General features: G+C 48.3%; 3 protein-coding genes across 6 annotated transcripts; all 3 read right to left on the reverse strand.

The window, feature by feature from the left end:
- Window positions 1-3,906: 3,906 nt before the first annotated feature.
- On the reverse strand, window positions 3,907-5,733 carry LOC142036326 (uncharacterized). The gene is made up of 2 exons (XM_075039470.1): window positions 5,671-5,733; window positions 3,907-4,833 (listed from the first exon to the last, which is right to left on the reverse strand). The coding sequence occupies exons 1-2, from the start codon at window positions 5,692-5,694 to the stop codon at window positions 4,147-4,149; spliced, it is 711 nt and encodes a 236-aa protein (XP_074895571.1). The 5' UTR covers window positions 5,695-5,733; the 3' UTR covers window positions 3,907-4,146.
- Window positions 5,734-7,570: 1,837 nt separating this feature from the next.
- Window positions 7,571-9,173, reverse strand: LOC142037005 (uncharacterized). Its single transcript, XM_075040867.1, has 2 exons — window positions 9,134-9,173; window positions 7,571-8,558 (listed from the first exon to the last, which is right to left on the reverse strand). Exon 2 carries the CDS (start codon window positions 8,542-8,544, stop codon window positions 7,732-7,734), a length of 813 nt encoding a protein of 270 aa, XP_074896968.1. The 5' UTR covers window positions 8,545-8,558; window positions 9,134-9,173; the 3' UTR covers window positions 7,571-7,731.
- Window positions 9,174-11,788: 2,615 nt separating this feature from the next.
- Window positions 11,789-14,910, reverse strand: LOC142037004 (uncharacterized). 4 transcript variants are annotated; one of them, XM_075040866.1, is made up of 3 exons: window positions 14,862-14,910; window positions 13,705-14,409; window positions 11,789-13,599 (listed from the first exon to the last, which is right to left on the reverse strand). In XM_075040866.1, the coding sequence occupies exons 2-3, from the start codon at window positions 14,393-14,395 to the stop codon at window positions 11,966-11,968; spliced, it is 2,325 nt and encodes a 774-aa protein (XP_074896967.1). In that variant the 5' UTR covers window positions 14,396-14,409; window positions 14,862-14,910; the 3' UTR covers window positions 11,789-11,965. The 4 variants fall into 4 exon arrangements, with proteins under 4 accessions (XP_074896967.1, XP_074896965.1, XP_074896966.1 ...); XM_075040864.1 differs by having other exon boundaries at window positions 11,789-13,302; window positions 13,387-14,409; XM_075040865.1 differs by having other exon boundaries at window positions 11,789-12,903; window positions 13,009-14,409.
- Window positions 14,911-26,284: the final 11,374 nt, after the last annotated feature.

Consider the following 26,284-nt stretch of genomic DNA (forward strand, 5'->3'; position numbering starts at 1 on the left):
GGCACCTTGGCAAGGGTCTGAAAAACTTGCAGCCTAGAGGGGCCCTGGCACAGCCAGTGAATTTACAGCCAGGACTGGTGGTATCAGAGCCTTGGCAAAATACACTTTCAAAGCCAGGTGCTCAAAATGAAGAGACTCCTGTGCCTTCCTCCCTCCTTGTGTCCTCTGCTCCGTCCATGTCCTGTGGACCCTTGGCTGGCCAGTGCCCAATTTCCTGGGGCAAGAGGAAAATCCTACGTGCACATCTAAACCCCCTTCTGAGAAGAGCTGAGATTTCAAGGAGGCAGAAAACATCCAGAATGGGGCCAGCTGAGCTGACAGCTGTTCATGCTACTCCTTCCTCTCATAGTTCAAATCTGTTTTCTCAGTTCTTTCCTAAATTTCTTCAAGGACAGCTTAATACTTTCAGCTTCTGAAGATGTACTTTTTCCAAAGGAGCTTAGTAAAGAAGTCAGGCTCATAAGCGCAATTAAAATTCCCAGCTTAAACCCAATGTTTCTCATAAAAGATCAGCCTGCTCTGCCTCATTCATTCCCAAATCCCCTTTACTTTTTTTTCTTTCCAGTTTGTCCTTTGGAAATTACTGAAGTAATCCAAATATATCTACATGTGATAAGAACAATGAATTTTGCTTCTTAGCATAGGCAGTCTTGAGACCAATTTTGATAACGCAAAATTGCCACAGCCACCGAGGCAAGAACTTGGCTCTCATTAATCCCAGCACCTGTAGACAGATGCATCTTCGTAAGAGCATAGCTCAGCTCAGTTCAGCAAATTTTCATAGGAATGAAACGTTAGCGATGTAGTAGCAACTTACCTTGGCTGTGAAGGTTCTGAAGAAGGAGCAGAGCTGAGTGAATGAGCTGCTCTCCCATCCAAGAACTTTTATACAGTTCCTAACTCTCTTCCTGAAAATGCAATAAACCCCTGGGGAAAAATGACCAACATATTTACAAAACAGCCACACCTCTAATTATCCACCACCTTCAAAAGCTTATTCAACCCGGTTTCTTTGATTGACTTGTCATACAGTAGATTGTCTTCCTTGTGTTACACAGCTTTAATTGCCTCCCTGCCCCATGCAGGTTGTAATGCACGACGAGTGAAAACTGTGTGGGTGGCTTGACTGTCTCACCGTCATGCCAGGATGAGTTTTATATTGCAAAATGGATGGCAAAGGTGGCGCTTTTTTGGGTTTCTATCCTCCTGAAATATCTCACCCAAAGTCTGGCAAGGAAGAGAGGTCACAATGCCTGGTCACCTCTAACTGCTCTTGGCGGGACTGGGGTCTTGCACAGTGGACAAGAACCACCACTTTTAGGTCCTCACCATAAAAAGTGGCAAGTTTTTAGAAAGTCCTCATCACATGTCCTCTGAAAGCATCTTTAAAGTTGTCTTCACCCTGTAAGACATCGGCAGGTACCAGAAGCTTAGCAGCTGACGGTCCCCGCTCAATCTCCTCTCTCTGACTGTGTCATTAGGGCTAGGGATAATGAAGCCTGTGGCCACTGTGGCAGGCTCCAAGAGCTACAACTGGAAAGTGATCTGTCAAAGCCAGGTAGCGGTAGTGGACTCCCACTTTTGGAAGTCTTGGCTTATATCCCAAATACCCCCAAAATGTAGTGTGGTTTCTCTACTTATGTCCATCTACTTCATGTCTGATTTTATAGCTATTTCACTGATACTGACATAGTTACCACTAGTTTTCATTGCTGACATTTTTCCTGGCCGATACCAAAAAGCCCCAAACAGAATTGCTTTTTTAAAGTTTCCATTTTTCTAATATTGTAGTTTTTTGTTACTTGCCTAACTCTGAAGCAGCCATTGCCTGTCATAGGAAATGTATGCCTACAGAAGCCGCTTGGGCAAACCTTGCATTCATGAGTAAGCTGTGAGTAAAGCGCTAGCTCAGAGACCACGTACCCGAGTTCACCACACATCCCGAGCTCACCCAGCTCTTCCCTGGGGCAGGACAGGCGCACCCTGGGTACAAAGCAGTGGACTGCTGCAAGCCTGGGGCACTTGTCTGGCCCTGGTGCAATCAGCTGTACAACCATGGCTTTGCAACAGTCCCGGTTTCTCCTTTTCCCTCCCATTAGCAGCTTGATCATGCAATTTCAGCAGGGCTCACTCTGTGTTTTTACTAATTTTGTATCTTAACTCCCTCTGCAAACAGGGGAGTCACAAGGTTTTGTTGGGTAGAGATCAACTAAACATCAGAAGCAGAGGGGTGGCTCTTGCTTGCTATCTCTAAAACAATTTCTTTAGTTTCTATCCAGAGGCGCCAGTTAGTGACTTTCATCAAGAAGCCAGATTTGTGTTTACCGTTCAGCCTGCCTGTTTACAAACAGCCAAAGCAGAGGGGCCACGGCTTTTGCAAGCACCAACACGCTTATGGACAAGAGTCCTGCATTATCACAGTTCATCAGCCATGAAGGATGACTCGTTCCTCCCCCGTTGCACAACGAGTAGGGAGGAAATCTGCATGCTCAAGTGCACGTGTGTATGCCTTCGTGTAATAGGTCAGTTAACATCTAAGCTTGTGGAGTAACTTTTGATACAAGCCTCAGAGAACCAGCTGGTGGGACAGTGAATAAGCAATGTACTTCTAAAGTGTTTTCTATTTTCTTTTTTTGGGGGGGTGGACTGAAATTTTGGGATGGTTTTTGGTCAGTTAGTTAAATAGACAAGACGTTTTTGAATACTCCGGACTCTAATCCGTTTTCTGGAAGTCTCTTGGAAGTTGTTGAGCCTTCTGAGTTCTTTTGCTACCTTTGATGCTATAAGATGAATTGGGGAAAATAACAGAAATCAAGAATGAAGTGGTAGATTTTAGAAATATAAGTAGATGCGAAGAAATGATAAGGCTGTTTAATTTCAGAATGGAATTTAGTATGGCTGGTGACAAAACCTTGTGTAATGTTCCCTGCACCACAGACTTACAACATTTTACAACATGAAAGATACCTGTTGTGGCACCAAACATGGGGCTAGAGCTCAGAGGATTTTGTTTTTTGCAAGATGTGGTGTTTTACAAACATCAGGGCAAAGTTTTCTGGATTTTTATTGAGCCGAAAGGGTCAAAATCCCCACAGGTTGGTGAAAGCAGCAATGTTAAAATATATTTCACAATGTAATTTTATGCCCTTTTGTTTTTAAATGGGCACAGATCTATGAGTGTTTTTTTCCTTCATTACCAATATTTAGAGGAGTCAAAAAACCCCAGAGAATAGTCCTGAAATGTTTGGCAAATACGATGTAACAACTGGCACTGGATGTTCGAGCCTCCCCCGTGCTATCCCATCAGCACAGCACAGAGGAACCATCTTCTCTCTGTGCCTAATTTAGGGCCTGATCCTATCGAAAAATGTCATGAAGCAGGTTACTGCAAAGAAGCAAACGAGCTTGTTCCAGTTGCCTCATGCCACTGGTGCAAGCATAAGGTTTATGTGCTCTAGCTTACAACATCACCTGCAATCTCTCTGGGATGGGAGCCTGGCGTGTAATTGTTTCCACGTAAACAACCTTGCACTCCCAAGGTCACGCTGTAAGTAATAATCAGTTGGAAATCACCTGGGAGTTTTGCCTATCTCCTTAACACGGCTCACAGAGTCTGGCCTGTGTACGCATGCAGAGGGTCTTGGCACGGCACAGCGTTTCCATTTTACAGGAACAGCATGAGGAAAACTCTGACTTCAGCAAGAGCGATATTAAGAACATTCTCTTGCTGTTGAAAATGATGTATTCTAATTCTATTAAAATAAATGTTACATTTGAGTATGCTTGTAAAATATGTATCAAAAATGTTGGAAGATAAATCTTGTGTTCTAAAGTAGACTCCTTGAGTATCTACCTGTATTTTTAGTGAAGGAGCCAGAAATTAAATAAATCATTCAGATACTGGCATTTCCCGCAGACTATGAAGTTTTATTTTCCAACCCATGAGTAAAAAGAGATGAAGAGAAGGATCTTTTCCTGTCACCAAAGCACAAATCACTTTTCCCAGCAGTGCTTGCAAGAGCATTGCTAGCATAGCCCAATGCAAGGAATGCAAAGCTCCCTGATAGTAATGACACAGTCGTGGAAAAGACACATTGTGGCACTTCCAGGGCACTTTTGCTTGAGCAGGGGTGGCTGCTGGGTCAGTCACTTCTTCTGGCTGGGGGGCCACTGGCTGGTCTGCTTGCTATAATGGGCCTTGATGTTGGGAACGACCACGGGGCACTTCTGCTGCATGGTCTGGGAGGACTCACCACCTCCAGAGCTGAGCTCTGGGCCTGAGCATCCCACGACGCCATAGCCCAATCCTCCACTATAGTACCCTGATCCACCACTGCCCCCACCTGTTGTTAAGGCCTTTTCTCTAGGTGATGCATCATATCCATATCCAGAGCCTCCTCCCGCAGTGATGCCCAATTTCCCACTGTGGCAGCTGGATCCTCCACCACTCCCTGAGCTGCCAATGATGTTCTGGCCTGAGTCCTCACTGCTGCACCCTATTCTCCCAATGGTGCCATAGACTGGGACTGTCCCCCCTGTAATGCCCCAGCCAGATGTCCCCCCGCTGTCACCACTGGCTATTACAACAGATCCATCACCGCTACATCTGTACGCCCCTGCAATGCTGTGGGTGGATGATGTTGGCATGGGCTGGTAGGATGAAGCTCCCCGGCTGTAGATGACCGAGCCTTCCCCATCACAGAAGAAGGAGCCATGTCCGTGGAGGCTTGAGATGTTCCCATTGCTGGTGTAGCATCCTCTGTGGTGTGAGGAGATCTCATTGTTGTAGCCCCTGTTCTGTCGGGCACATCTCCGTCGGAAAAAGTGATAAATCTGAAAGAGAAAAAACCCCAAACCCAAACCTGCACTGCTTTGCTTCATTTTTCCACCATGGCGGGTGGGGAGGTTTCAGACAGTGTGTCAGAAAAGCTTTTCCAGGGCCTGGGGTAATGCCAGGCTTCAAAACTGGGTACTGCCTAGCTGTTCTTCAAATGCAAGAATATTTTGACTCTTACTGGAATAGCTTTTCTTTTTTATCTCCAGGGTGTATTTCCAAAGAATCAAAATCTGAAATATATTCTTTTAACATCTAATAACTGCCATGGTTTTCCCCAATTATCTTCATGACTGTAACCACTGAGCTGTAAAAAGAGCAAGGATTATTCTTGCTTCTGTTTTTAAACTCTTGCAAGAACAATAGGTCAAAATTTTCATGCAAGATGCTGCTGCTGGCTGTATTATTGCCATCTCCGCATAGCATCCCCAAAGGTCTTTTACATAAGGTAATCGGCACAGCCATAGAGGTATGTAACCATTATGAAGTACAGGATAAGCTTGTTATTAAATAATATAAAAAATGTGCCCTGCATGTTACAAACATGTTCAAAACTGAAAAGACTATGCATTCGCCACGTGCTGGTCCCACTACAGACTAATCTGGGTTTTTAGCCTGCTCAGCCCTATGGTTCCCAGTCCAGTGACCTGAACTCACCTTGCTTCCTAGTGATCTGATCCGCACTATAGCGAGAAACTGTACAGATCCTGAGAACTGGGATCTTGCTATGGATGCTCAGGCAGTGTGGGTACTGCTGCAAGCACATGTCAAGATCTCAAATGAAGCTATCTCCCATGAATATGAAATAATAAAGTCTCAGAAAAGAGCAGACTTACCCTCCTTAGCCATTGGAAACACATTTAGAAGATAAAAGTCGACTGAATGAGGAGCTTTAACAGACAGGAACTTTTATATGGTGTTTAGCATATATGGGAAATGAGACACCCTAAGGAATGGCAAGGATTTATTTACCAAACTCTGATTTCAGTGTTTGCTTTGACTCATGACATGTGATCGATATCTTGCCTTCATGCTGCTTGTTGGGTTGCATGCAGCAGTAATTGCTACTTCTGCTTAATGATCCTATTCCTGTGCTCCTGCCCTGAGTTATAGAGGACTGCTTTGGACCCCAGTGAGGTGGAAGAGACCGGGGGAGGTGTGTGGGAGTGTGGGTGTAGGGAAATGCTGAGCAAGAGGATTAGTGAGTGTGGGGCAGAGGGTGGTGGTGACTGGATCCTGCTGAGGAAAGGGGCAGGGAGGCTGTGGTTCAGCAGTGTGGCAGCACTTGTGGCTCGGGGCATCGCTGTAAGGGTGGGCATGATCAATGGTACCTGGGGGAGGGGAAGGCAAATGCTCAGAGAGCATCTGGAGGCCACACAGCACATTGATCCCTCCAGCATCTCACTGGTGGCTTCAGTGAGAGATTTTCTGAGGAAGACATCTTCATCCGAACCAGAAGCTCATCAAAAGTGAAGCGCCCATCTTGGGAATTTTGCAAGGGTGCTAGACATGCTCTGAGAAAGCCTAGGGGCCCTGCAGAGAATTGCAGAGGTGTGAATGTCCTAACACTTAAAGCCACTGTGGCTGGATTACTCCTCTAATGAAGGATTATGCCTCCAGTTGCCTTCCTTCTGCATTTTCATATGTTGTGTCCTTTCTCTGGCTTGGAAAGAGCACCAAGCACCAGGGATTCCAGGGAGACTGATCTGGAGGTCTGCAGGGGATATGTGGTGTGGTCACCCTGGTAGTGCCGCCCGGCATGATGTCCGTGCTGCAGCCTGTCATGTAAGGCTCTTGCAGGTGGGACTAGGTCTGTTCAGCTCTGAGCAATTTTGCCGTGGGGACAGTGAGTCCCAGCTTTGGCAAAAGGCCATGTCTAGGCCACATTTACTGGACAGAAAGCAGTGCACAAAGGTGGTAGTGATGCCCTTGGCATTTCAAAGCAGATTTCAAAAGCTTGGGCAAGGAGGGATTTAAGGCCTGGAGGCATGATTTGTAGTATGCTGAGCTGCCTGAGGGACTTGCTGCTGGTTTTATTTCCTTCTGTCTGGCCCAGGGCTGATTTGGCTGACTCAACGTGTCAGGTTTACCCTCTGGGTAGAGATGCTCTGAAGTCTGCAAATCTGGGAGGGAAAGGTGAGGATGGCAGGGATGGGGACATTGGCATGGTGTTATTGGCCACCCTGGGCAGCAACAGCTGCTATTGAGGGTTGGCTCCAATCCGTGCTCTTAAGGACTGAACCTGATGGGCTAGGTCATTTCTCCCTGCACTTCAGCACTTCATTGCTCCGCAGACATAGTCATTGGGTGCTGGTGCTTCAGAGGACTTAGAGCCATGAGCTGGGATGGCTGCACCATGCACAGCCACCAAAGGGATGTTGGGTGCTGTGGTTGCTTGATGTTTTAGGCTGTGCTATTACTCTATCACGGAGCCCTGGGGGAAAATGAAGGTGCAAACTCTTGGGGGCTATAAACTGGGTGGCTTTAGAGCTGCATCTACAGCAATACACTATTAAACTCATCATCTTCTTTACAGAGAGGAGTGAAATGTCTCATCGGATAGACTTCTAGTTTCCAAGATTATAAGATGCTGGTTGCGAATAGAAGAAAAATACCACTCCCCCCAAAAGGAAGCTTTGAGATATTATGACATTTATTAGATAGAAAAAGTGCTCTTTGGAAAAGCAGTAGAGCCTTATCAAAGGCATCCCAACACCAGCAGCAGGGCACAAGGCTGTTCTGGATCCCTGGAGTTCTCAGCACAGGGATGTATCATCAAGGGAAGAGAGGAGGACATGCTGGGAAGAAACAGGCAAACAGAGCCAGGTCTGGAAGGAAAAAGGTGACATGGCAAAGACAGGGTTGTTTTTGCTGAGTGCCAAGTCTGCCTGGTGCTGTTACTTCTGGTGGCTGGGGGGCCAGTGGCAGACCTGCTTGGTCTGATGGGACTCCATGTTGGGAATGACAATGGGGCATTTCTGCTGTGTGGACTGGCAGGACCCCTCACTGCCACCTCCAGAGCTGATGATGATTGTGTGGCCTGAGGAATCACCACTGTCATAGCTGGATCCTCCACTGCAGTATCCGGAGGATCCCCCGCTACCTCCACCTCCAATTATGCTCTTTGATCCTGAAGACCCACCACTGGATCCTCCTCCCATGCCATAGCTGGATCCCCCACTGCAGCATCCGGAGGATCCCCCGCTACCTCCACCTCCAATTATGCTCTTTGATCCTGAAGACCCACCACTGGATCCTCCTCCCATGCTGTAGCCTGAGGATCCCCCACTGCAGCATCCAGAGGATCCCCCACTACCTCCACCTCCAATGATGATTTTGCCTCCTGAAGACCCACCACTGGATCCCCCACTGCAGCATCCAGATGAGCCACCTCCTCCACCACCTGAGCTAATAATGATCTTCTGGCTTGATCCCCCACTGCCACTGCTGTATCCTCCTCCCATGCCATAGCCTGAGGATCCCCCACTGCAGTAGGATCCACCTCCTCCACCGCCAGAGCTGACAATGATCTTGCCAGAGCCCCCACTGCCGCCGCTGTAGCTGCCCAAGCCTGAGCTCCCACAGCAGGAGGAACCCTGTGCCTGGTAGCTGGAGGAGCTGCCCCTGTGGCAGCTGGAGCCCCCGCTGTGGCATCCGCCGGACTGGGAGGACGTTTCATGGCAGCCTCCGGAGGTCTGTCTGGAACACATCTTTGAGTGTGACCCTGCAAGAAACAGTGCTGTCAGAAAGGAGCCCTTTGGTGATGCTGCTGAACCTTCCCAAAAAATAAAAAATGGAGCAGTACCCAGGAAGTACCCCATCTGCCTCATCTTCTGCAGTCCTACAAGAATGTCATCTTCATGAACTCACTCTTGCTAGATTGCAGGGAAGATCTGCAATGAAAAGCACCCAGGGACTGGTCTGCAGATCACAACAGTTACAGAAAAATTCTGCGTGCAGGAAGATTGACAGTACTTCCAGAGATTTGCACACATGCTTTGACATGCTCCAGGCTGGCAGTCTAAAAACTTTAGTCCTACTGTAGATCCTTCTGGATGTATAGACTGCTAAAACTCACAGCAGCTGAAAATTCAGCCATATTTGTGTGCCCTCAGAATATCAGCTACAACTCCCTTCTGTAAAGAAGGCAGTTCTGTTGGCACACCAAATTGGTTTTCAGTGAAACCTGTCCAACGTTGAGCTGGCATGGTTCCCTCATTCAAAGCATGCTCAAAGACCAACTGGTGGAGTGACCTCTCTACACAGGGGTTCAAAAAGTTTCCATATCAATGGGCTTACCTTCTGTGCAACTGGAAATGTATGCAAGGCTTGGTGGCAGATGAATGAGGAGCCTTGGGATAGGTGAGCTTTTATATTGTATGCACTGTGCTCTTAAGGGAAGTGAGACGCCCTAAGGAATGCTGATAAGTTTATTTACTGAGCCTGTGTTTAGCTACCTCCTTTTTTGACTCACTAGCAGCACATAGGTGATATGAAGGAGATGTATCAATTATGTTCTGCATTGCAGTTGCTAGTTCTACTTAACGATTCACTTCCACGAGTCTTGCTCTGAAACACCGGAGGCAAACGGCTTCTAGGGGTCTACCCTGGGGGCTCCCTAATGCATTTCTGCTAGGCTGCAGCTTCTCAGGTACTCAGCAGAGAGTGGAGATGGAACAGATGCTGAGGGATGAAGGCTGGAGTGACTTAGGGCTAGAGTGTGATGGAAGGACAAGGGTAAAGGATGTGTTGGAGCAGTCACAGGGAATTTTGGGGCAAGAGGGCTTCCTCATGGACTGGTGAGATGAGGAGCTGGATGGGGAGCGGGAGTACGTCCAGCCTGCTGGGAAACACATCCATATGCTCAACAGGACAGCGTTCCACCTCTGATGGGACAGTGCACTGCTTTGGAGCACCTTATCCCAGATCCATTTCAGAGGGCCCCGTGAGGATGGCAGAGATGTGGGGGCCATTCCCCTCACCCTTTTGGGAGCCCAAGGTGGGCGCTGCTGTTGGACTGAGCAGAGAGGTCTGTGCTCAGCTGCAGCTTCCCAGGGTCCCAATAACCAGGCTAGAGTGGGGGAAGTGTTGAAATCTTTCTGTTTGCAAAGGTGCATTTGAAGACCATCAAGACCCTACCCTTGAACTCTAGGACATTAAAGATTTCCTTTGTCTCAGCAGGACACATTTTCTGTGGGTGCTCTGCTTCACTGGCCAGCCCACCCACACCTGAGGCTGGGGAGGCATCTGGGTATTTTGCTTGCTGGAGAATGACAATTTGTCAGCACAGTTATCGCAGCACTGGCTGCTGTGTTTTGCAGCAGCTTCATCCTGTCACTGTGTCACGCACGCTTGGAGGCTGACAACAGCATCCACCCTCATGGGAGATTGGGTAGAGGAAAGCATAATTGTGGGGTTTTAGCTGAGAGGATGCATGACAGCAACAGCAGGTTGCCCAGCCCTGTCACGATGAACACAATTTTGAGCATGCACGCAACTCCATTGGTATGGGGACAGGACTATCAGCACCAGGAACGTGGGTGCAGGGGGCTTCCTTCATTTTGTTTTGGACTCCCTCCAGTGGCCTAAGCTCCACTCTCATCATCAAAGGAGAATCTAAGTTCTCACTGCAATTCTGGCTCTCACCCATCAAGTGTGTGTGTTGTGCTACCGAGCATCGCAACACCTTGATCCCTTCTGTGCATTTAACTTGTAGGGAATTGCACCAAAGGGCACCTCAGATTTGCAGCTCATCAGGACCCAGGGTGCGAGGGAAGTCTGTGAAGCCTTTTGGCAGGGGTGGTGAGAGTTGCTTCTACAAGTGCTGGTGTGCAGAGACCACAAGGCTGGACCCTGCAGGGACTAGAAACACTGAACCTGTAGCACAGGTACATGGGTGGTACTTGCCACACATGGAGGAAGAGCATGGCTGGAACCACAGCTGCTGGAGGCATCAGCATTGCCACAACCCCCCCCCAAGGTTAAAAAGCAGCTTTAATATCTATGTTGAAGGCAAGGGTAGATGCAAACAGCTTCATGGTGGAGGCTGCCCCAGATTTGGGCCATGCTGCCCATTTCTGATGCTCTGTCTGGGTCATTTTCTGCCCTGCAGTCCAGTCACCCTTAGGGTGGGCTTGCAGGTTATGTTATCTTTTAGTCTCATCACTGCAAACACCTCAATGGATGGTGCCTTGGTGTGCATTGTTATGAGAGGGAGTAAAACCTTGGCCAGATCCTACAATCCTTTTTCCCAGCAGCTTCCTTCATGCACAGCAGTGCTAACGTTGATAACATGGGACATGATGAAGATACTGCTGGTGTAAGAACTCTCCAATTTTTCTGCAAAAGGCAGAAGTCGCTCAGTCATGATCCCTCAAGCATTTGCATGGCTGATGATCCCTTTTATTGCTAATTTTGTTTCCGACCTACCAGCTGTGTGTGCGAGATGGACAAAAAAGCCTCTTAGCTTAAAATTTACTGAACACAAGACTAACCACGCCTGGCCCGAAGAGGATTTGATGTTGACTTCAGTACAAATGCTACTGAATGTTTCCTGGCATAATTAATGGTTTTGTTGTGATAAATGTAGGGAAACGAAGTACGAAAAACCCAACTGTATTTGCAAAGGATGCTGCTGTCTGCACTGGAAATCCTTGCAGTGAAACCCTGACCTTGTGGCCTGCTTCCTTCTCTAGGAAGGGAAAACTGAGGTGGAGCTATTTCCCAGGTTAAAGTTGCTGCCTTGGTGGACATTATTTGCAAGACGGACAATGATCATCTGCTTAAGCAATAAGGTTTCACTCAAGAAGATCTGTTAATAAATGTCTGCTCCAGTACTGCAGGCTGAAGAAGATTTCACAGCTGAATGTATTTGATGTATTATTCACTTTTTGAAAGTAAACATGGGACTGACAAAGGATAAAAGCAGCCTTGCAAAACCAGTTCTTTCTGTACACAGTAATATTTATTTCCCTTCATATTGATGGGTAAGAAGAGCCATCTATGAGTTCACAGCACATGAATGCAGCATCAGGGGAAGACAAGGGAAAAGGACATGCTGGGACAAACCAGAAAAACTTGGAAGACAGAGGCAGGGCTGTTTTTGATGAGAACTGGGGCTGCCTGGTGCTGTTACTTCTGGTGGCTGGGGGGCCAGTGGCAGGCCTGCTTGGTCTGATGGGACTCGATGTTGGGAATGACAATGGGGCATTTCTGCTGTGTGGACTGGCAGGACCCCCCACTGCCACCTCCAGAGCTGATGGTGATTGTGTGGCCTGAGGAATCACCACTGCCACCACTGGATCCTCCACTGCAGCATCCAGAGGATCCCCCACTACCTCCACCTCCAATTATGCTCTTTGATCCTGAAGACCCACCACTGGATCCCCCACTACAGCATCCAGACAAGCCACCTCCTCCACCACCCGAGCTAATAATGATCTTCTGGCCTGATCCCCCACTCCCACCACTGTATCCTCCCATGCCATGGCCTGAGGATCCCCCACTGCAGCATCCAGAGGATCCCCCACTACCGCCACCTCCAATGATGCTCTTTGATCCTGAAGACCCACCACTGGATCCTCCTCCCATGCCATAGCTGGATCCTCCACTGCAGCATCCAGAGGATCCCCCACTACCTCCACCTCCAATTATGCTCTTTGATCCTGAAGACCCACCACTGGATCCTCCTCCCATGCCATAGCCTGAGGATCCCCCACTGCAGTATCCAGAGGATCCCCCGCTACCTCCACCTCCAATGATGATTTTGCCCCCTGAAGACCCACCACTGGATCCTCCTCCCATGCCATAGCCTGAGGATCCCCCACTGCAGTATCCGGAGGATCCCCCGCTACCTCCACCTCCAATTATGCTCTTTGATCCTGAAGACCCACCACTGGATCCTCCTCCCATGCCATAGCCTGAGGATCCCCCACTGCAGTATCCGGAGGATCCCCCGCTACCTCCACCTCCAATTATGCTCTTTGATCCTGAAGACCCACCACTGGATCCTCCTCCCATGCCATAGCCTGAGGATCCCCCACTGCAGTATCCGGAGGATCCCCCGCTACCTCCACCTCCAATTATGCTCTTTGATCCTGAAGACCCACCACTGGATCCTCCTCCCATGCCATAGCTGGATCCTCCACTGCAGCATCCAGAGGATCCCCCCCTACCTCCACCTCCAATGATGATCTTGCCCCCTGAAGACCCACCACTGGATCCTCCTCCCATGCCATAGCCTGAGGATCCCCCGCTACCTCCACCTCCAATTATGCTCTTTGATCCTGAAGACCCACCACTGGATCCTCCTCCCATGCCATAGCTGGATCCTCCACTGCAGCATCCGGAGGATCCCCCACTACCTCCACCTCCAATGATGATCTTGCCCCCTGAAGACCCACCACTGGATCCTCCTCCCATGCCATAGCTGGATCCTCCACTGCAGCATCCAGAGGATCCCCCGCTACCTCCACCTCCAATGATGGTCTTGCCCCCTGAAGACCCACCACTGGATCCTCCTCCCATGCCATAGCCTGAGGATCCCCCGCTACCTCCACCTCCAATTATGCTCTTTGATCCTGAAGACCCACCACTGGATCCTCCTCCCATGCCATAGCTGGATCCTCCACTGCAGCATCCGGAGGATCCCCCACTACCTCCACCTCCAATTATGCTCTTTGATCCTGAAGACCCACCACTGGATCCTCCTCCCATGCCATAGCCTGAGGATCCCCCACTGCAGTATCCGGAGGATCCCCCGCTACCTCCACCTCCAAGTATGCTCTTTGATCCTGAAGACCCACCACTGGATCCTCCTCCCATGCCATAGCTGGATCCTCCACTGCAGCATCCAGAGGATCCCCCGCTACCTCCACCTCCAATTATGCTCTTTGATCCTGAAGACCCACCACTGGATCCTCCTCCCATGCCATAGCCTGAGGATCCCCCGCTACCTCCACCTCCAATTATGCTCTTTGATCCTGAAGACCCACCACTGGATCCTCCTCCCATGCCATAGCTGGATCCTCCACTGCAGCATCCGGAGGATCCCCCGCTACCTCCACCTCCAATTATGCTCTTTGATCCTGAAGACCCACCACTGGATCCTCCTCCCATGCTGTAGCCTGAGGATCCCCCACTGCAGTATCCAGAGGATCCCCCACTACCTCCACCTCCAATGATGATCTTGCCTCCTGAAGACCCACCACTGGATCCCCCACTGCAGCATCCAGATGAGCCACCTCCTCCACCACCTGAGCTAATAATGATCTTCTGGCTTGATCCCCCACCGCCACTGCTGTATCCTCCTCCCATGCCATAGCCTGAGGATCCCCCACTGCAGCAGGATCCACCTCCTCCACCGCCAGAGCTGACAATGATCTTGCCAGAGCCCCCACTGCCGCCGCTGTAGCTGCCCAAGCCTGAGCTCCCACAGCAGGAGGAACCCTGTGCCTGGTAGCTGGAGGAGCTGCCCCTGTGGCAGCTGGAGCCCCCGCTGTGGCATCCGCCGGACTGGGAGGACGTTTCATGGCAGCCTCCGGAGGTCTGTCTGGAACACATCTTTGAGTGTGACCCTGCAAGAAGCAGCATGCTTTATATTCATGAGCCACCTCTCTTGGCATGAGAATTTGCCCCAGCCAGAAGGAGCCATGTAGAGCCCAATGACATTAACAGACAGTCTCCAGAACCAAGGAACTTCCTTCTAAACACTTTGTGCTCCATAGATCCCAGCCAGACTTTATAGCTTTTGCTAACAGATTACCAGATTGCTGAAGTAAATCAACCCATCATTTAAAGTCTTTTATCCCATAGCTGTTCCATCTCTACCTCTACACTGATGAAAGACATGACTTTCAGTAGCACGGGATGACCCTGCTTCTGCTGACATGCACAGGAGATTTAAATTCATCAATGCAACCTTCCTGCCCTTCAAGCCACCACCCATCTAGATGTACTTTACCAAAGCATTTATGTTTTGCAAGCATGAAATTAGAAGAATCGCTCCCTTTGGCAGAAAGGGACTTACCTTTCTCGGCTCTGACAACGTGTACCACAGAGCAAAGCTGAGCGAATGAAGCACTGTGAGATCCAGCAACTTTTATACCATTTCTAGTTTTCCAAAGCGGGAAGTGAGGCATCCAAAGGAATGGTGATAGGTTTATTTACTAAACAAACTGTCCTCCTTCAGCCCACTTGTCCTGACTCATTGAATCAGATCAATGCCTCTCTAGTGCATCACTTCCTAGGCTACCTGCAGTTTGGCTGCAGGTATCACATGCGAGCTCAGCTCCCGTGGTTGACTTTCAAGGTAGGATTGTGGGACTCCAACTAGCACCCTCCACTCGAGCTGGGAGATGCTGCTGGGGTGGTGACTGACAGCAGAAGGGGCTGTAGAGACTCATGTTTATTGTGTGTTATGGACTATGGAGATGCCCAGGGGAACAGAGAAGGCTGCATTGCATAGGACTGCTGTTTCTGGGGCACCAAAGGGATCTCATATGCCTGGACTTCCCCACTACACCAGTGAAGTGTTGATCATGATTTTTGTTTGAGTGCACCACTATGGACAGTACAGAGGTCAGGCAGGCTTTACACTGCCTCTGGGAGGAGGAGTGATGCCTATTTTAGAAAGGAGTTGAAGTGCTGCAGGTAGAGGGTACCAGATCCAGCATCCACCCTGTGTATCAACATCTTGATGGATATTAACCAAAAGGATGAATTCATCCCAGATTGGGAGATGGCTCTGGCGTTTCTGAAGAAGCAACAAGATCTGAGGATGTGCTGTGCTCCTGCTGTTAGCCTGAGAGCCTTTGAAACTTGGCTCCTGGCTTTCTTGGTCCTGGGCCATTTCAAGGTGCAAGGATGTTCAACAGCAATGCTCCCACCTCCTTGAAGTGGGACCCTAAGCTTTCTGTTAGCACTGTGCAGGCAATGGCAGTGTTTGTGCAGTTCCCAGTTACTGGTATTTTAGCACCCTGTGACTTGCCATAATAAAAACCCAGGCAACTCAGCTGTTCCAGGAGCAGCACTGGTTGGAGGAGCTCATCTGGACGTGTTTTGAGAATGCTTGCATCCCTGGGGTCCCGAAGGGGGAGAAGACAGAGGGTAGAGGGACAAGTAAATGTGAAACTCTTTTACCCGCTATGGGTGTGGGTCACTCCTGTCTCTTCTGGGACACTTCCAGGCATCTGTCATCTGCCTCACATAGAATAGTTCAGGCAGAGAAGGTTTATTTTCCTTTCTCTGCTAATTGCCAGAATATACCACATCAAAGAAATCACTTCCTGTAGGGAAACTCCCTCTGAAGACTCATACCTGGAGCTGTATTTTATTCCTGTGGGAATGAGGTGATCCCTAGTTGCTCCAGACTTTGCATCTCAGCCCTTGGAAGGGGCCTTCTGAAGTCCTGTCCCTGCTGCTGGCTCCACTAGGGCATCAGAGCCGGAGTAAGGATTGGAGAGACCCCTCATATCTCTTCTACAGCTGCTTGGTGCAGCTGTGAGCACCAAGAGCTCCTGCACCATGCATGTGCGAGGGCCCCAGCTTCACACCTGTAATAGTACCTTGTAATCCTTTGTACTAGAGTTTTTGCATCTTTTCACTCCTAACCCATTTAAAATTTCCTTGGGCATTGCATGACATTTTGATGAGGTAGAGAAACTGCAATGTTTAACTTTGTGGTACCTTATCTGATGGGCAAAAGTCAGGATCATGAGTAGCAACAGACATTAAAAGATGTCCTAAGAATATTTAGTGATTCCAGCATCTCTTCTACGGGTGGGTTTTCAATGCACTTATGCTCTGGAGCTTTATTACAACAGCATCAGCTCAGAATAAAAAAATAATCATAGAAATAATGCAAACATCACTGTATAAAGCAAAATCCAACCACTCAGACACTGAAGCTCTCTAGAACTGCAAGTTTTATTGTCTTGTGCAAGCACTAGAAAATTGAGGCAGATAACAGATGAAATAACCCTGGCTGGAAGTTATTGATACACAACACCAGAGGTTCTGGTCAGCTGGAGAGCTGAACAGAAAAATCCCAATGAAGAGAAGAAAGGAATAATGCAAATATTCTTAAAATTAATAGAGAAAGAAATGTGAAGCATGTTTGCATCTTGGGCTTTCTTGATCCAAGAGTCCCTTCTGCAGGCACTACTTGTGTTTAGTCTTCGGTGGCCAGGAGATTGGCTGGGTCTGCTGTTGAATGGACAGACCTCCAGAACTGGATGAACCACCTCCACCACCACCTCCTCCAAAAGAGGATGATCCCTGGCTCTGGTGGCCTGACCCCCCTCCCCCAATGATGCAGATGGATCCTTGACCCTGGTGGCCTGAACCACCTCCACCTCCCCCTCCTCCTCCCATGCTACCACCTCCAATGCAGACGGGGCCTTGGCTTTGATGACCTGAACCACCACCTCCTCCTCCACCTCCACCAATACAGATGGGGCCTTGGCCCTGGTGGCCTGAACCACCCCCCTCACCTCCACCACCACCAATACAGATGGGACCTTGGCTTTGGTGCCCTGAACCACCTCCACCTCCTCCTCCCATGCTACCACCTCCAATGCAGATGGGACCTTGGCTTTGATGACCTGAACCACCACCTCCTCCTCCACCTCCACCAATACAGATGGGGCCTTGGCCCTGGTGGCTGGAACCGCCTCCTCCTCCTCCACCACCACCAATACAGATGGGACCTTGGCTTTGGTGCCCTGAACCACCTCCACCTCCTCCTCCCATGCTACCACCTCCAATGCAGATGGGACCTTGGCTTTGATGACCTGAACCACCACCTCCTCCTCCTCCTGTGTTGCCACCTTCAATGCAGATGGGGCCTTGGCCCTGGTGGCTGGAACCGCCTCCTCCTCCTCCACCTCCACCAATACAGATGGGCCCTTGGCCCTGGTGGCCTGAACCACCACCCCCACCTCCTCCTCCTCCACCACCACCAATACAGATGGGACCTTGGCTTTGGTGCCCTGAACCACCTCCACCTCCTCCTCCCATGCTACCACCTCCGATGCAGATGGGGCCTTGGCTTTGATGACCTGAACCACCACCTCCTCCTCCACCAGTGCAGATGGGTCCTTGGCTCTGGTGGCCTGAACCACCACCACCACCACCTCCTCCTCCTCCTCCTCCTCCTCCTCCTATGTTGCCACCTCCGATACAGATGGGGCCTTGGCCCTGGTGGCCGGAACCACCTCCTCCTCCTCCACCTCCACCTCCACCAATACAGATGGGCCCTTGGCCCTGGTGGCCGGAACCACCTCCTCCTCCTCCACCTCCACCTCCACCAATACAGATGGGCCCTTGGCCCTGGTGGCCGGAACCACCTCCTCCTCCTCCACCTCCACCTCCACCAATACAGATGGGCCCTTGGCCCTGGTGGCCGGAACCACCTCCTCCTCCTCCACCTCCACCTCCACCAATATAGATGGGCCCTTGGCCCTGGTGGCCGGAACCACCTCCTCCTCCTCCACCTCCACCTCCACCAATACAGATGGGCCCTTGGCCCTGGTGGCTGGAACCACCTCCACCTCCTCCTCCCATGCTACCACCTCCAATGCAGATGGAACCTTGACTTTGGTGGCCTGAACCTCCACCACCACCACCTCCTCCTCCTCCAATAATGCAGATGGATCCTTGTCCCTGGTGGCCTGACCCACCACCACCTCCTCCACCTCCGCTGCTGCCACTGGTGGATCCTTGGCTCTGGTGACCTGAGCCGCCTCCTCCTCCTCCAAATGAAGACGATGATATGTGGGTCTGGTAAATAGCACCACCACCACCACCGCAGCTACTGCTGCCTCCTCCTCCTCCTCCTCCGTGGCAGGATGATCCGTGGGTCTGGTATCCTAGAGATCCTCCTCCACCACCACCGTGGCATGAACCTCCTCCGCCACCACTGCCATGGCATCCACCAGGCTGCTCAGAGATCCCTTGGCCGTCGCCCTTCTGCTGATGGGAGCCCATTGTCCCAGGTGTTGGGGAGTCCTCCAAGAGAAAGAAAAAAACTGGCCTTAGCAAATGCAGGGGGAGGGAAGTTTGTGGTACTGTGCCTCCCCATTCCCTTCCAAAGGCAGGCCGACATATGAAAATGTCTTCTGTTCCCTTTCTGTCCCCCCATCCACCTCTGATAGCTAATGCAAAAGGGTATTGTCAACTTCAGGAATTTACAAATTAAAATGATTACCAGAAAGGACCTGGGAAGTTTTCAGCTCATTCCATATCCCTTGATCAGGTCTTCTACAGGACCTCCTCTATCCATATATAACTGCTCTTTTTTTTTTTAGGACAGGTGCAACTGTAATCATTCCTTAATAATTCCTTCTTGCAGCAAGTTGCTTGAGTGGCATGCCACTGCAAGAGGTACAAAAGGCCACGGTACACCAGAATTACCCTTATCCAAATGTGGTTTGGGAATTTTGAAAGGGCTGTAATGCTTAGGGATAGGTATTAATATTCCATGTTGTACAAGAAACAAAGAACATGGGTCATCATTTGCATAACAGTAACTTCATTGCACTTTGAAATTTTTTTATCTTGGTTTTGAAAGAGCACAGTGACCATTTTATTTCTTCTTAAAAATTAGAGGAAAGAGGAAAGGCCAGTGGAAAAGATATCAGCGATGTAAAAAAAAAAAAAAAGCAGCTGCACAAAGCTTCAGCAGAATGCTCTAGGTCACCACTTGCAAGGGTTTGATGGGTGCCTGTACCCAAGGCTGAAACCTACAGGGGTGCTGTGAAGTTTGAGCACTTCTCTGGCACTTAACACCCACCACAGCCCATATCCTTGTCTGCTGGCAGTAGTAATTTATATTCCTCAGACAGGCAAGTGGCAGCTCTACTAATGAAAAGGATTTACAGGTCAGCAGGCTGAGGTGTTGAAACATGCCAGAGGAGAAAATGGTTCTTGCAAGGAAAAACGTAGTCAAAAGAGAACCCTTTCCAATTTAGATAAAGGGCTGGAAAATGAGAATAGACTCCCATTTTGTATTTCAGTTGCTGTTTCCCACTCTTTGTTAAGTACTTGCAAAAACTCTTTTTCCTGCCCTTTTTCTTAAGATTTATATTCCAAGAGTATTTAGAAGCTGCCTGTATACAGTGGTACCACATGGTGTTGGGCCCAGAGAAATCAAAGGGCCTCCAAAGACCATGTTTTCTATGGCCCAGCTCTCCCCCTTTTCTCTGTCATTAGGTAATCTCACAGACTGAATCATTAGGAAAAAAAAAAAAAAAAAGACTGTAAATAAGGAGGAATTTTTGGACTATGAGACCCAAAAGCCATATTTACTCCCACCTTTTCCAGTTTAGCATTCCAAGGCTAATCAGCCAAGTTAGTTTTCATCAGTAGCATGAAATATCTTACCGTGTCCCACGGCACGAACCAGTGGAAAGAAGTCAAATGGAGTGAGGAAACCTGGTGTGTGAGAACTTTTATATAGTGTCTAGTCCTCCTCTTGGAAAGAAAAAATGATTGATTTATTTACCAGCCAAACCCAACCACAACTACCCACTTACTTGGCATAATCTTGGGCTCGTCTTTTCTGATTGATATCTCCCTTCCACCACCTCTTTTGTTTTCAGCTATATTAAAATCATTGGATGGCTCCACCTAGTACAAGTGAAGAAATGGGGAAAAGCAGACATATTCTTAGATTTTCAGAAAAAACAAGTGATTTACTTTCACACCCCCCTACAGAGGGGTCCAACATTCCAGAAGGGAAACGTGAAGGGGGAAAGAGGAACTTTTGTCTTTATAGACATAGATAATATATCTCTCATTCTAGAAAATGTTTCTGAACACCCAGACTTGGCTCTGCCATGTCATTATATTATGTTGTAACTGGCAGGTTTGTAGGAGTGTATTATATGTTTCTAATGACACCCACATTATTGCCAGGGGCTGTAGGGACAGACATGGCACTCTGGTCCAATGAGTTTAAGCTCTCCAAAAGACAACACATGTCTATAGAGCCAGAGCCTGAAGTGATGCAAATCTGGGAGGCTCCAGGTGATTTACAGCCTTGGAGGATTTGACCTACAGAGAAATGGAGGAAAGAAACACAAACAGCCAAAGCAGCAGTGAAGTGGTATTCATGTAGGCTTGCAGTGATGTAAGAGCACCCAGGTTAGGACTGTGACCTTTTTATTTTTAACCATGCTGGCCTGCAGAGACCTCAGCACAAGAGCAGAGGAGCTAGCTGTCCTCCCTGACAGTTATGGCAGTGAGCTGGTGGTGCTGTGAGAGCATGACCACCACATCCCATCACATCATGGGAGTCATCCACAGCCATGCAGGCACTGGAAGAGCTGTCTTCACCCTCAGGGTGGTGGACTGTTATAATGTCATTGGTACTTACCAGTGTTTTTGCTTAGACTGTGCCTGACATAGCCAGGGGACATGGCCAGCTTACATAATTTTAGCTTTAAACAAAGTCCAATAGCTATTTCATTCCTGTGTTCACTGGTAGTTATATACACAATAGCAGTGAGAGATGCTTGGATACTCTGGGTGTTGGCTGCATTGTCATAGGCGGAGTGAACATGACAGAAAAGGAGCAGTTTTGAAAAAAAATCAGGACAATACTGGGAGTTTTATATCCAGTGGGCAGATAAATATGCAACAGGCTCTTGTTAAACTTCTCAGGAGCATATAACAATAGGGAAAGCCCCTCTTGCTGAGAGAGTATAATTTATTGCAGGCTGCACACAGTATTTTGCTACAGTTACTCCTGGGTTAAGACATAAAAGGGGTCATCTTTGCCATTCTCCTCTTGTAGCACCTCATCCCTTAACTGTAAGGGCCTCAGGGGAATTCAGTCTGGATATACAGTTTCCTCACACTTTTCATGTCTGTCTTCTGCCAAACTGGAATTATTACAAACAGCAGCAGCAAATTCCTCCAGTAAAACCCTCCAGCTCCAGGCAAGCTCTTAAGTGGCAGTGCTGGAAGGATCTTTCACTCAGATATAGCTGATTGAGGCAACTGTAGCTTGCTTTATTATTTCAGAGCCACACTTCGTGACAGAGAGCCGTAGGCTGTGCCACCTGTAGTCTTGCTAAGTGCCTCCTTCCTTGCTTTGCCCATGTTCGTTTCCTGCCCTGGAGCATGAGACCTGCTCAGCCTTATCTCATCTTTGCACGTGTGCCTCTCAGATGATGCTCCGATGCTCTGTCAATGGTGCATGTCAGCCTCACTGAACCCCCTGCCACTGGATTGCCACCCTCCTGGGAGGAAGGAGGCATCACCGTTGGTGGCAGAGGACAAGGGACCCTCTCCCCAGCACATAGTGCTCTGTTGAAGGCTCTTGTCTGAAAGAGATTTCATGGGACAGCTGCAGGGTTTCACCTGTAAGAGGCCCCAAAAGCTATTTCCATTGTCTGTTAGAAAAACCTTTGGAAGTCTATCAGCTAGTCTGAGTTTTCAAATACTTGTAAAAACATGTAATTTGCAAAGCCATATTCTGGGTAGAAGAATATTCATATCACTAGTGTGTTTTCTTTTTCTTTTATCCCGACAAGGAGGCAGATGGTAACTGTATAATGTGTAAAATAATGAAATTGGACAGCAGGCTGCAACCTTGCTCAGGAACCAAGGAAAGTGACTGAGGCAAAATATCCCCCTAGAATTATTGATTCTTATAAAAGGCTTGCCCAAAACACTGTTCATTGCTCCCAGTCAAGTGGAGCCCAGCCTCAGTACCTGGTGTCTCTTATGTCGCTTCCAAGTGGTCCCGCACAAGGTACTCATACACATCCAGCTGCTTGAGAGCATGTGGATGAGTATCCAAGTGTGTTGAGCCAAATAAAGTTAAATAAAATAAAAATCACCTCCCCTTCCTGCCTGGTCTTTCACTAAGGTTTGGTGCAGTATTTCCTACAATACGACTGCTATGTTTACATCTAGAAACACCCAGCTGAGACCATACAACTCCTAATGCGATGAAGACACAACCACAGGTAATGGCAAAGCCCCTCTGTGATGTGCCTGGACCGGAGAGGTAAGTAGGGCAGTGAAGATAGATGTCAAGGGATTCACTGTTTGTCTGAAAACCAAATTAAGGGCTGTGGTTGTAGTATGTACTTAGCATATCTAGAACAGCTTGTTTATCTCTGCTATTAAGATCAAGGGCAGTCAGGATGCACTAGTAAGAGGTTTAGCATGTTCTGGCACATTAAAGTTGAGTCCTGGGATTTTAGGTACATGTGCTGGGAAGTGAGGCATAACAAAGCTTGATTTGGTTGCTCTAAATCAGGCTTGTTAGCTTGGCTGAATAGGTCAGAGCAACATGGAGGTGCTGGCACATGCTGTCACTTTGTTAAAGGACTCATTGCAAGCAGCAAAACAGTAGTATTTGCAAACTGTTAAGAGACAGCAAGAAAACCAGAATTTGAGACCATATTCCTGCATTTCAACAGCAAAGCTAAATGCTCACATTAACTGAAATTAGCTTTACAGCTAGTCTCAGTTGCAGCTGAGCTAACTGAGGTCTTTCACCTGTTAATTACAAGAATGTTTTGCTTCCAACCAACTGCTCCTTCCTGGTACTTAAGGTCCCTTTTCCCAGGCATATAAATGGGAGTTTTGGTACCAAAGACTGGAAATCAGAGAAGGCAGAATTATGTCCCCATTTTATGCACAGGGGAGAGTGAATTGGGAAAGTCTCAGAACTGGGACTTAAACCAGAGCTTTAAAATCTCAGCCTAATGCCTCATCCCCAGATAAAGCCCTTCTTGATGAAGGAAAATCACATTGCATTGGCAGAGATACCCAGCATTTGGGGGTCAGATGTCTCTTTTCTTTAATGCAGAGGCCCCCAAAGAACACTGTGTGCACTGAATATTTTTGTTCACTATGAAGCACAGTTTGTAGCTACCAAAGCTGTATCAGTAGGGTGGAGTATAATTGCCACAGAGGCATACATGCTTTCATGATGCATTTGCTTGATACCTCCTGATTATATCCTCTGCGTGGGTTATGAAAGAGGTGTGATCCTCGCATTCTTCCTGATTGTAGGAGAGGGCCACTCTTCTGCTGGATGATGAGTAGCAGATGGGCTGGATGTCTGTGTGACCAAGGCACACTGGAAATTTAGCCAGTTTCTGAAGCCCTCAGATTATTTTCTGTTTAATTCTCTATTCCAGCTGTGCTTTTTGCACATCACAGGCTGGTGGGTAAGGATGGAGAGGTAAAGGCAATGTGGCTGGTGGGGTGAAGGACCATCATCTTCTGTTCCTTGATGTAAGCCATCTCTTCCTAAGACTTCAGTTTCTCCCTCAGTAGGTTAATATGGCAAAACTTTTAATAAAATGGCCTAATGCACAAAATACCTGCCATGCCCAGCATCCCCGTATGACATACGTCAAGGCACTGTGGGACACTTGTGCCAGCGAGGTGGACACAGACCTGGGCACACCCTGGGCAACTCTTAGGGCTATGGGAGCATGATGCCTCCCTTGTAGTCCCATCTGCTCTGAGCCTTTAGGGACTGGGCTCAGTGGTCCTCGAGAAGGACAGTGGTTCATAAAGAATATTCAGAACAGCTTTATCTCTTCATCAGCTCACTGCCACCAAAGCAAGACATGCCCACTCTCCCCCAACAGGCAGCCTGCCCTTGCTACCAGATGACTTGGTGATGCAAAACTTGCTGCTGGGTATGGCAGACACCAGATGCAATGTGTGTCGTCGATGGCTGACAGTTTCTGGCGGTGGCCAGGATCAATGGCATGCTTTGTTCGTGGTGGCGGCCCCTGCTCTGGTGCAGTCAGCACCCTTGTCCTGAGGACATGGATCCACCTCTACTAGGCAGAAATTGCTTTTCTCCTTCCCACAGTATCACTTTCTTTTCACACCTGTTTCCTCACTCCCTGTCTCTTCAGACAAGGCACAGCCTGCCTCTCTACCCACTTAATCCTCGGTGTCAGATGGGTGCAGGAACTGGAAAGGAAGGATTATTTTTAATCTGGAAGTGTTTCTGCCTCCACCCATCAGGTTCTGCTTCTATTTTGGGGATCAAAGCTTTCAATCCTTTCCTGTCCTCAGTGCCAGCTCTTCCCCCGGTCTGTCCATGGAGAAATTGCCCTTTTGCCCTTATTATGATACTTAACCATCTATGATCTTGGCTAGGGCTTTTCTGTGAGTATTTCTCCTAATTTCAACACGTGGCATGATTTGTATATCTCTGTCAAGGAATGTGGACACAGTGATGATGGGGTTTGTGTACCCCAACAAGAACAACTTTCTCCAATAATTAATATACAATGGCTTTGGCAGATGAACAGTCAGTTGTCCAGCTGTGGCTTCCTTTTCTGGTTTCACTTTCATCTGGTCCCTGCAGTTTGCCACATACATTAAAGCCATGGGTACGCCCTGTTTTCGATTTTCTTCTTTCCCCCATCTTAGTTCCTCATTCTTTTGAAGCTCATTGGGAAATGATTGATGCTACAAAGGGAATTGGGAGATATGGAATGGGATGACTAGGGCATGCCCTACTAGTAGCAGCAACACCTGCCCAGCACTGCAGCTTTGCAATGGCACGAAGCAAAGCTCACCCTAATGCAATTTTGTCTGGCTTTAAATCACAGCATATCACAGAAGCTACATCAAAGAGATGTCCTTGAGATCAAAATGTTCCCAACTGCTCTGTTTAATATCTGACAAAATTTGGTGGTGGGCATGCTTGGATGCTGCACTATTCCTGGAGTCTGCTGGATACCAAAAAGCTGATCACCTCAAATGGTTTTTAGCTCTCTAGTTTATGTATGGAAGTGGTATACTTTGCCTATACCAAACTTAGATCATAGGATAAATGCTCTACCAAACAAAATAGGGAAAATATTTTTTCAGTTATTTTACTTTTTTCAACCAATGTTTGCTGAATGTGATAAGAAATGGCAGTGTAGGCAAACATAAATGATTACTTTTAAATAACTGAAATGTCTAACATTTCTGAAAAAGTGGAAGAATATTTTGAAAAAAAAATTATACGTGGGTCTTTCTTTACTGTTTTCTCTGGCATACCTCAACCTAGAGACAAGTCTTACCAAGTAAGATAGCAACAGGCAGATAAAGCAAAAAGGAGGATAAGTTAAAATTGAGCAACAAACCTGCTACATTAGATATGCAGATCTCTTATCACACCCACAGTCTCATCACTGAGAAGTTTTGTAATGACAGCAAAGACGGGAGCACAAAGGGGAACACGATGAAAGGCACCACAGTGCTGCGGACACAGTGCCCTCCAACACCACAGTTGCCCTTCCCCTCCGTGGCTCTGGAGCTGGCAGCCACGGGGTGAGATAGACTCAGGCACGAGCCTCATGGCACAAAGTGACAAGGAAAGCATTGGTGCTTCCTGTGTGAGAGCCTGTGTCACGGGAAGCACCCCGTTTCTGAAAGCTTGTTCTTGGTTTGCTTGCACATGCATAGCACCCA

The sequence above is a fragment of the Buteo buteo genome, chromosome 11 (genome assembly GCF_964188355.1).
Source record: "Buteo buteo chromosome 11, bButBut1.hap1.1, whole genome shotgun sequence".
Taxonomy (NCBI): domain Eukaryota; kingdom Metazoa; phylum Chordata; class Aves; order Accipitriformes; family Accipitridae; genus Buteo; species Buteo buteo.

What these genes read in the sequence shown, in the direction of transcription:
- LOC142037005 (XM_075040867.1), bottom strand. Translation starts at nt 8,544, where the DNA reads ATGTGTTCCAGACAGACCTCCGGAGGCTGCCATGAAACGTCCTCCCAG.
- LOC142037004 (XM_075040863.1), bottom strand. Translation starts at nt 14,395, where the DNA reads ATGTGTTCCAGACAGACCTCCGGAGGCTGCCATGAAACGTCCTCCCAG.
- LOC142036326 (XM_075039470.1), bottom strand. Translation starts at nt 5,694, where the DNA reads ATGTGTTTCCAATGGCTAAGGAGG. An exon ending in GTTTCCAATGGCTAAGGAGG is followed by an intron (nt 4,834 to 5,670) that starts GTAAGTCTGCTC and finishes TTTCTCTTTCAG; the next exon opens with ATTTATCACTTTTTCCGACG.